This window comes from Chelonia mydas, chromosome 3 (assembly GCF_015237465.2).
Source record: "Chelonia mydas isolate rCheMyd1 chromosome 3, rCheMyd1.pri.v2, whole genome shotgun sequence".
NCBI classification, from domain to species: domain Eukaryota; kingdom Metazoa; phylum Chordata; order Testudines; family Cheloniidae; genus Chelonia; species Chelonia mydas.
In genome coordinates, this window is record NC_057851.1 from 183,007,844 (window position 1) to 183,016,865 (window position 9,022).

The 9,022-nt window shown below is 46.3% G+C and overlaps 1 protein-coding gene across 5 annotated transcripts in view; it reads right to left on the reverse strand.

Moving 5' to 3' along the window:
* Nucleotides 1-8,253, reverse strand: part of BCL11A (BAF chromatin remodeling complex subunit BCL11A) — a 102,983-nt gene extending 94,730 nt beyond the window's left edge. For 2 of the 5 annotated variants that reach the window (XR_005224926.2, XM_027822276.3), the window contains exons 1-2: nucleotides 6,649-8,252; nucleotides 124-453 (exon numbers count right to left, since the gene is read on the reverse strand). Coding sequence is in view for 2 of the 5 variants with exons in the window: in XM_027822276.3 (XP_027678077.1) it covers nucleotides 124-453; nucleotides 6,649-6,703 (385 nt within the window). In the remaining 3 variants the exon portion in view is untranslated. Of the gene's footprint in view, nucleotides 1-123; nucleotides 454-2,920; nucleotides 2,964-6,648 lie in introns of those variants that run through there. The other 3 variants (XR_005224927.2, XM_027822287.3, XR_005224928.2) reach the window with 3 other exon arrangements.
* Nucleotides 8,254-9,022: the final 769 nt, after the last annotated feature.

Here is a 9,022-nt window from a genome sequence, read left to right on the forward strand (position 1 = left end):
TTGGCTGTCATGGTGATTAGAACGGAAAAACAGACACAGCACTTCACAACTGTGAGCATTATTACTACAGTTTGACTGAACATGGAAATAAACTTGTAAATGCTTCTCCTTGCTTTAATTTACCTGCTATATGTTCCTGTTTAGGGCAGATTCCTCTAGATGACGTTGATAAACAATCGTCATCCTCTGGTGTGACCTGGATGCCAACCTCCACAGGATTGGATGCTTTTTTCAGCTCACTTGGTGAGGGTGAAGGTGGCTTATCCACAGCCTTCTCTAAGCAGAGACTGCCATTGCATTGTTTCCGTTTGTGCTCAATAAAAATAAGAATGTCCCCCAATGGGAAGTTCATCTGACACTGGCCACAAGTAAGGAGGTCATGATCCCCTTCTGGAGCTCCCAACGTGCCATGCTCTGGTTCATCATCAGTAAGAATGGCTTCAAGAGGTTCGGCTGCAGTTTAAGAAACAAAAGGAGAAACATTAGACCTCTTGTGAAAAGAAGGGGAAGGTGGAGAGAGAGAAAATCATGTTGTTGAGCCCTCTGTTCATGGATGCTACACCGAGTTTTGAATATTTATAGGATGAAAAAATTAAACCTGCATTACGTGAACAGATAGCACATTATCAGTCCAACAAGAAGCAAATGTAGTTATCGATGTTGATAGGGAATATATTTCGAGAAAGCAGATGTAATATGCAGAACTGTCAGAATGGAACCTGCAATCTTATCTATATTCCTGGATTTAGACAAAGTTCTAATTTGAATGAATGATTTAATAGTAAAAATTAAAATAACAGCTGTGAAAAAAATTATTGTGAGACAACTATGGTATCATGAAGAAAAGCCAATACTGACCTTTGTTGCCAGAGGTATTATTTATGTTTATGTATTTATGACTGAAGTGTGTGTGTGTGTGTGTGTGTGCACGCACACGTAATGTATGACTTGGTCATGGAATAGCTATATACTGATGACCAAGTCATACGTTTTGAAATGTTGAACTGTGAGTTAGGTGTGTGCGTGTGTGTGCATGCAAATACATGAACATACACATTAAAAGCCACATAGATCATGCATGCACACATACGCACAGGGGCTACATAGCCCTGTACTGTGTGTGTATGTACGTATGTTTATATATTTATATTATATTCCGTTTAAAAATTGAAAACTTGTGAACTAATCATGGGAAAAAAGACAAAATTAATAAATAAGGAAACTAAATAGCAATACTTTTCAGATACCTCCCAGAAATTAAAGAAATATCAAATTCACTGGCAATTCTACTTAGACACATTAACTAAACAGGATACTTTTGCATACTTAAGAAAATAAGCCAATTAGGTTTTTTTGTTTTGTTTTTTTAATTCTGAAAAAAGGAATGCCTAAATTATTCTAAATATGTTAGCAATTGTGGTCTTCATCATATATAAATCAGTATGGTCAACTGAATGCCACATTTCATAACAACGGTGAAAAGACCTTTCTTTACACTTGAAATACCCTGCCTAATGTTGTCAAAGTTGACTAATTTTCTGAATGAGCTCCAAAAAGCTTCATTATGAGACTATTTCTACACACATAGTCGTCAGTGGATTGTATAACAAGGCAGACATGCCTTTCTTTTCTGTTTGCTTTTTTTAACTTTGTACTGAAATATCTTAGCAATATGTATGCAGCATTCATCACTATAACCTTGCAAGGAAAAAAAACCTGTTGGTATTTCTCTCCCTATGCAACATAATACATATACTAACAACAACAACAACCACCAAAATGAGCTGACACTACAAAACATAAAATGCCTCAAAATGTTGCCAGTAAATTAAAGTGAGACCCAATACAACTCTTAAACAGTTAATCAGTCTGACCTTCTTTAGTGAGCCTCCAATTTCACATTTAATGAACTTAAAGCCACAGAGAATCAAAAAATAGATTTTAATTTGACTGCAGAATATTGGAACAGATTTTGATAAAGTGCAAAAATCCAGTGAACTCAGGTTAAATTTATTTCAACCCTACCTAGGCTGAATATTGAGGAGGAAGATCTGGAGTAGCTCCCAGTTGTGCTGTGTAAAATAATATTGAAAGAGCACCTTACCGTACCTTAGCTCCAACTAGGACACACTGATACATTCCATAATTTCTTGCCTCTAGTGCTACTCCTAATTTAACATAAGGTCAACTACAGGAATATGAAGGTTATATTCATATTAATAAAAACAATATCTTAATCATTTGGGTTTTCTTCTAATCTTACTGACCAAAAGATAATACACAACATGCATTTACACTTTTCTGGCATAGAAAAAGAAACAGGAATGTTTCTGAAATGTCTGTCTATGTCATTTTCTCAAGTAACAACTGTTTGCATTTGCACAAAGTGAGTAACTAATATGGAAGTCATTCCATCAGATTCTTTCTACAAAAAAGGTTTTTTTGTGTTAAGCAGTAATTGTAACTTTTAGTTTACTAACTCAAAGTAGCAAAATATTTTTTAAAATTGATATTCTCCTTATAACTGTTTTGACTGGAACCTAGCACAATAATTACTCAATTGTAATATTTATTCGTTGGCCTGATTTGTTTCTGAAATTGTCAATATTACTCAGCAATGAAAGAGAATATTGTGCTCAGATACCAGACAGTTAAAAGTAATGCGAAACAAAAACAGACTTTGCTAAAGACTGTACTGACTGGGCTGATTTACAATCAAAACCAGGAAATGAAGTGGGAATTCAGAGGCTGCTGATTACACCTCCACATTTCACCTAATTAATTTTATAGGAGGCAAAGTTCTCGAAAATAACAAGATGATCAAATGTACAGATATAAAACCTGTAACCTCAACATTTTCTATGCTCTTAAGGTAAATTATTGCTAATTAACAAGAATTATATACTAATGTATGAAATACCTCTGGCAACGTGTTCATTACAAAACGTTTGGCTCCCGATGCTCTGAGAGAAAGCAAAATGTGGTTTTATTATTTCTGCTGTTTAAAAAAAAAAAAACCAGGTGCACAAAGAAAATTTGAAAATACAATTCACCTGGCCTGGCCACTGATTTTCAGTGTACCTCTTTTAATTCTGGGGCAATCACAAGCTCCTTCCTGGGTATCTAATCATTCCTTGTACGTTTTTAATGCAAAATGCCCTTCCATTAACATGTATTTCTACAAGAACAACAAGGAGTCTGCTGGCACTTTCAAGACTAACAGATTTATTTGGGCATAAGCTTTCCTGGGTAAAAACCCCACTTCTCCAGATGCATGTATTTCTAGCCTCTCTCTCGCCCTTCCCCCATTCCCCACCAACATCCACCAAAATAACACCACCTTCTGTATCAAGTTCAATGGATTTTTGTCTCAAAAGAAGTGTGAGGGACGCAGTGGAAGAAAAAGCACCAGTTCTGCGTTACCAAGAGTGGGGGGTTGGCGGGGGGAGAAATGTATCCGTATAGAGTCAGCAAGACAGAGAGGTCTAAATGCCCCAGCAGCAGACAGGGCTGTGTCCAGCTGAGAAGACAAAAAAGAAAAGCAGGGGAGAAAGAGAGAGTGACGGGCTAGTCCAAGTTTGCCTTCAAGTGTGTCCTGGGATTGTCTTACAGTCTAAGGGAACAAATGATGGCTAATAATGTGGGCAAGTGGCCGGTGTTTTAAAGCCGACAGAAAGCGGGAGCGCGTGAGGGAAGGAAGGAAAGAAAAAGAGGGGAGAGCGAACTTGGAGAGGACTGAGCAGGCACAATGGGAGCAGCGTGGATCGGAAGCCTAGTGCAAACACGTGCGAGCCAGCAAGGTGCCGTCTCCCCTTTCGGCTGGGGCCGAGCTCAGCTCGGCTCCCGCTTCTCCACCCCAGGCCCCCCCCCCGCCCCCGCTCATGAGGATTGCCTTTGCCTCGGATGGGCCTGTAGCGAGACCCGACCCGCTTGGGGGGGGAGACAAACAAAAGCAGATGTGTCCAAGTAAGCCAAACAAACACAAAGTCACAGATGAGAAGGTGCCACTCGGCTCCCCCTTCGAAGGAGTGTTTCAAGCTTTTTTTTTTCGGGGGGGGGGGGGGTGTCGTTTGCTTTCCATGCGCTACAGCATCGTGGAAAGCTACGACTAGACAGAAGGGATCCCAGCCAGCCCAGCGCCGCCTGGAAAGGCTCCCGAGCCCCTCTGTGACCCCCACGGCTTGATCGGCCGTCGGGGTAGTGAGGGGAAATGAAGGGCCAACTTGCTAGTCCTCGCGATCCTCGGAAATCGTTTGCTGCTCTGAGCGGACGGGAACGGCGTTAAAACAAACATTACAGGGAGAAACTGGGTCTTTTCTCCAGTGTGGGGTCTACGGGCTGCGTTCCTATTTCCTCACCAGCCATAAAGCAAGGCAAAATTAAGAACAAAGAAAGGGGGAGGGGGGAGAAAGAAAGGGGGGAAAGGGGGGGAAGAGAGAAAGAAAGAAAACCCGCCCTCCCTCCTTCCTAAACGAGAATGCTGAGAATTAAAGACGTGGTGAAACTGATCAGGTTCAAGTTCGTTGGGCTTTTTTGATCTTGTTCTGCCTCCTAGCGACTGAATCTCACATGCAAACCTATCGTTAACCAATTTTTTTTAAATCCAACTCCAACACATCTCGCCCCCCCTCCCCAAGTCCCCCAAATCTCACAGGGAGAAATGTACCGAATGGCAATTACACTGCCAGCAAAAAAAAATTTAATAACTTAAATATGTATCTGTATATTACATATGGAATTGCCAAGTCAGAGGGAAACCCTGCACGACTGGGGAAGGATTTGGGGATGGAAATCTAATCTTTCAATTATTCTGTGACAAGTGAGTCTAACACACGCGCACACACAAACCCTAAGGATGAATGCACTCTGGTATATGCATTTTTAAAAGTAACATAGGTTACTAGTGTCGGCACCAGTTTCGGCAGCTCGCGGAGGAATGGGGTGGATGGGGGTGGGTTCCTGCAACATGTTCTGGAAGAGATAGCACCTCCAGAAATGTGACAGTTATGTTGCAATACATAACATAACACAACGTTTTGCATTTCAAAAAGCTCTTAGAACTGTAGCAAATGACTGAAACAATGAGGGGTGGAGGGAAGAGAATCTTAAGGTATCTAAAAGAAAACTTTACGCAAGCAAATGTTTTGGCTTCCCCTGCCTTTACGGGAACTGTTTTATCCAAAGCGTTAACATTCTCCAACGGACTATGTGCAAATCTTGCTCCAAATATCTATGCATCTGAGTGGGGAAATTGCATTGTAAACTTTTACAGAGCGAGAGGGGAGCGGGGGGAGGGGGTTGTTTGCAGACAGAGAAATTGCACTGAAACAAACGGTCCCTGAGAGGGGAGAAAAACACTTGGAATACTGGGGGGAAATAAAATACAAGCGTGCATCTTTTTGCTTTCCCACCGCCCAAAAAATAAAATATTTCCTCTCGTCTTCCCTCCCACCCGCTCCAGATCCGAGTTCCCTTTTGTTGTGTATGCAGCGACCTTGCTTACCTTGCATTCAGCTTTTGTGTTTTGTTGGGGGGGGGAGTGGAAGAAGGGGAGGATTTTTGTGACGAATAGTGTATTTTTAAAATGTCCCCGGGAGCGTATTTTTTTAATTTGATCGTGACAGTGACGATAGTTGGTTGGTTTGGGGTTTTGTTTTTCTGTGTGTGTGTGTGTGTGTGTGCTTTGCTTGGGTTTGCTCTTGTCTCTGCTTGTTGGCAGGAGGCTCCCCGCACACGCGGTGCTTGTAAACATTCAGACACGAGATTTTTCCCAATCAAAATCCACTTCCACTTTTTTTGAAAATCTTCCAAAAAATAGTAAGCGAGAGAGGAGGGAATTCCTCTCGCTCGCTCGCTCTGCCCCGTGCAGCCGAGCCAAGCAGCCCAAGTTCGCAGGCAGGAGTTGGGGGCAGTGGGGGAGGAGGGGAGGAGTGGGGGGAAGGCTGGCATGAGTCGGTTGGCGGGGGGGAAGGTCCGATTGTGGCGGAGCCCCGGGAAAAGCCAACGATGGCTCCGGGCAGCACAAACAGCCGCTGCTGCCTTTTTTGCCCTTTCGCCGCGGAGGGAAAAGAGGCGCAGGAGAGAGCGGGACAAACACCCCACGCCTGGGAGCGGAAACAAAAGGGGGGACATTGCCCCCCCCCCCGGTACGCAACAAGGTTTCGCTCGGGAGAGATGGGGATCTGGCTAAAACCGCGCGCCCCAAGACTTTTCTCTTCACTCCACTGGACCCTAATCTCTTGTCTGTCTGTCTGTCTGTCCGTGCGTCCAATGTCCAGTCTGTCTTTCCTGCAGGGATTTCTTTACACTCTCCCCACCTCCCCCCCCCCCCCCCCCGCACGGACAAATTCTGCTGTTTTCCCAAGTCACACTAGCACAATTTGAAAAACGCAAATCAAAGCGAGAGGGGGGATGAAAAAGAAAAAGAAGGAAGAGAGAGTGAGTGAGAAGGGGGCATGCTCCAGGAGCAAAGAAAAGAAAAGTGATCGAGGTGATTTAATTAGAGAGAGACGGAGACGGGGGGGAAATCCGAGCCAAGATTTAGTGCATTTCCACCCCTCTCGCCCGCTTTTTCCGCTGCTCTGAAATAAAATAACCCGCGCGAAGGAGGCACAGAAATAAATGCACGTTGCTCGCTGGGTTACTTACGCGAAAATTCCCGCTTGCTTAAGTGCTGGGGTTTGCCTTGCTTGCGGCGAGACATGGTGGGTTGGTGGCTGCGGTGGCTTGTGAGCCGCTCGGTTCACATCGGGAGAGCCGGGTGAGAAAGGAAGGAGACTCCAGAGAAAATATCTTCATCAATGTCTTTTGACATCCAAAATAAATTAGAAATAATACAAAGATGGCGCAGGGAAGATGAATTGTGGGATAGCAGTCATGGCTTTTTTTTTTTTTTTTTTTTTTTTGTGCAAGAAAAAAAGAGAGAGAGAGGGAGAGAGAGAGAGAAGGAGAGAGAGAGATGAAAAAAATGGCAAAAGCCCCCCTGAGCTGCAAGTTCAAGTGCGGACGTGACGTCCCTGCGAACTTGAACGTCAGGAGCCTGGATGGACAGAGACATACAAAACATGGGCAGGGCAAGCTGGAGAGAGGGGGAGGAGGGAAGAGGAAGGCAACACCAATGGACACTCATCAGGGGCTGGACATGAAAAAGAGACCAGGACAAGCCAATGGACAGTGATCGCAGGGGGGAGAGGGGAGGGGGAAGCGGGAGGGGGGTGCACTAGACACCAGGCGCACGCTGCTTCGCGGAGTAGGGGGGTTGGGGTGGAGGGGAAAGGAGCTGGGCACGCGGTGCAGAAGTGGCCGCAGAGGAGTGAGTGCAGAAGGCAAACACAGGAGTGGCCAGGAGGGGAGGGGGAAATAATAAATAAATAAAACCCGCGGCACACACACACGCACGCACACCCCGCGCTGAAAAACGAAGAGAGGCTTGCCCAGGTGAAATGCGATGGGATGCTCCCAGGAGGGGGAGGCACGGCAGGTAGTCTGGGAGCCCACCCGACAGGCAAAGCCAGGGGATTCAAAACTTTCCACCGCCGCACGAGCAAAGCCCCGAGAAGCAGTGACAGGCCCTGGCAGGCAGCACAAAGGGAGAGAGCGGGCAAGGGGACGGACGGAGGAAAGTTTGCGCTTGGAGCAGCCGGGGGAGAGGCGGCCAGGGCCAGCCTCCTTCCTTTCAGGCCGGAGAGGGGAGAGAGGAGACGAGTTTCAGAGTCAAGTAGAAAAGAGGCAGAGGAAGAGAAGCAGAGAAGGCAAAGGGGAAGGCGGTGGAACTTTATACCCCCCCGCCCGCACCCAGCAGTCCAAAAAACAAATAAAATAAAAACAGCCCAGGCAGCCTGCAAAGCTACGCCGGGCTCTGAGATGTAAAGACCAGAGACCGTGTCTAATAAAACTAACGAAACGGGAGCGCAGGAAGCGCAAACCACAGCTACGCTACTGGCGAGAAGCAGGGCGAGCCGAGCCGAGCCAATGGTCAGAGGGGGCAAAGCGAAGCGGCGGGAGTTGGGGCCGAGGAGGCAGCGGCCGCAGCGTGGGTTGTAACTTACCGGGGACACACACACATTCCCCCAGGGCGGGATCGGGTTGCGAGAAGGGATAAGCGTGAGAGGAGGAAGAGAGCGTTTGTGGCAAGTGCTCCGCAGAAGGGTTACAAAGCGTGTGCCGCGGCAGGGCAGCGAGGTGGCGAGCCCGCGCCCGGAGCGCACGCCCCGGCCGGCTCCCCGGCGGAGCACGCCGAGAGAGGGACAGAGAGAAAAGAGGTGCAAAGGAGGGAAGAAGTGGATCTAGCACAGGAAGGGGAAAGAAGAAGCTTGCTGTGACTGTAAGAAATATTTTAACACGCAAAACTGTAATAATGACGTTACCCAGGGAGAGCCGGGGGGGGGGGGTGGAAATCCTTCAGTTTGTTCACAGAAGCAGCAGGGAATGCAAGTGGTCGGGGCTGTCCCTGAATTCTCAGCCGCTTCCGATCGGACGGCTCCTTTTGTGTGTGCGTGAATGTGTGAGCAGTGCACGCGCTGGGTTATAAGCGCCCTTTGGGGAGAGTCTGTGGAGAAATTAGAGGAGACCTGTTGGAAACAAGACCCTGTCTCTTTAATGGAGAAACACACACACACGCTGCTGTTGTCACAGGTCTGTTTCATTCTAGTGTGGGATACTTTCAGTTTCACGTCAACGGTACAGCAATAGCACCCCCTACAATCTGAAGTTTATTCGCAAACATCCCTTAAAGCCTCAACTTCCTCCAGCATCGCTGCTGCTTTCCCGGGTTGTCTAGACCAGGCGAGGAGTGAGGGGAAGTGAGGCAGGTAGGGTGTGTGTGCCAGGCGGCTTCAAAGGGACTGATCAAGAGCTGCAGGTGAATCCATCGAACTACTTAGAGGTGATCTCTCCCCTGTCATGAAGCGCAATAGCCTCCTCCTCAAGATCTGTTTTATTATTGCACTTTCCTTATCATCGTACTCCTCAGCCAAGAGGTGTCGGTTGTGCACTTTCACTTGCTTTTGTTTGGTTTTTATAC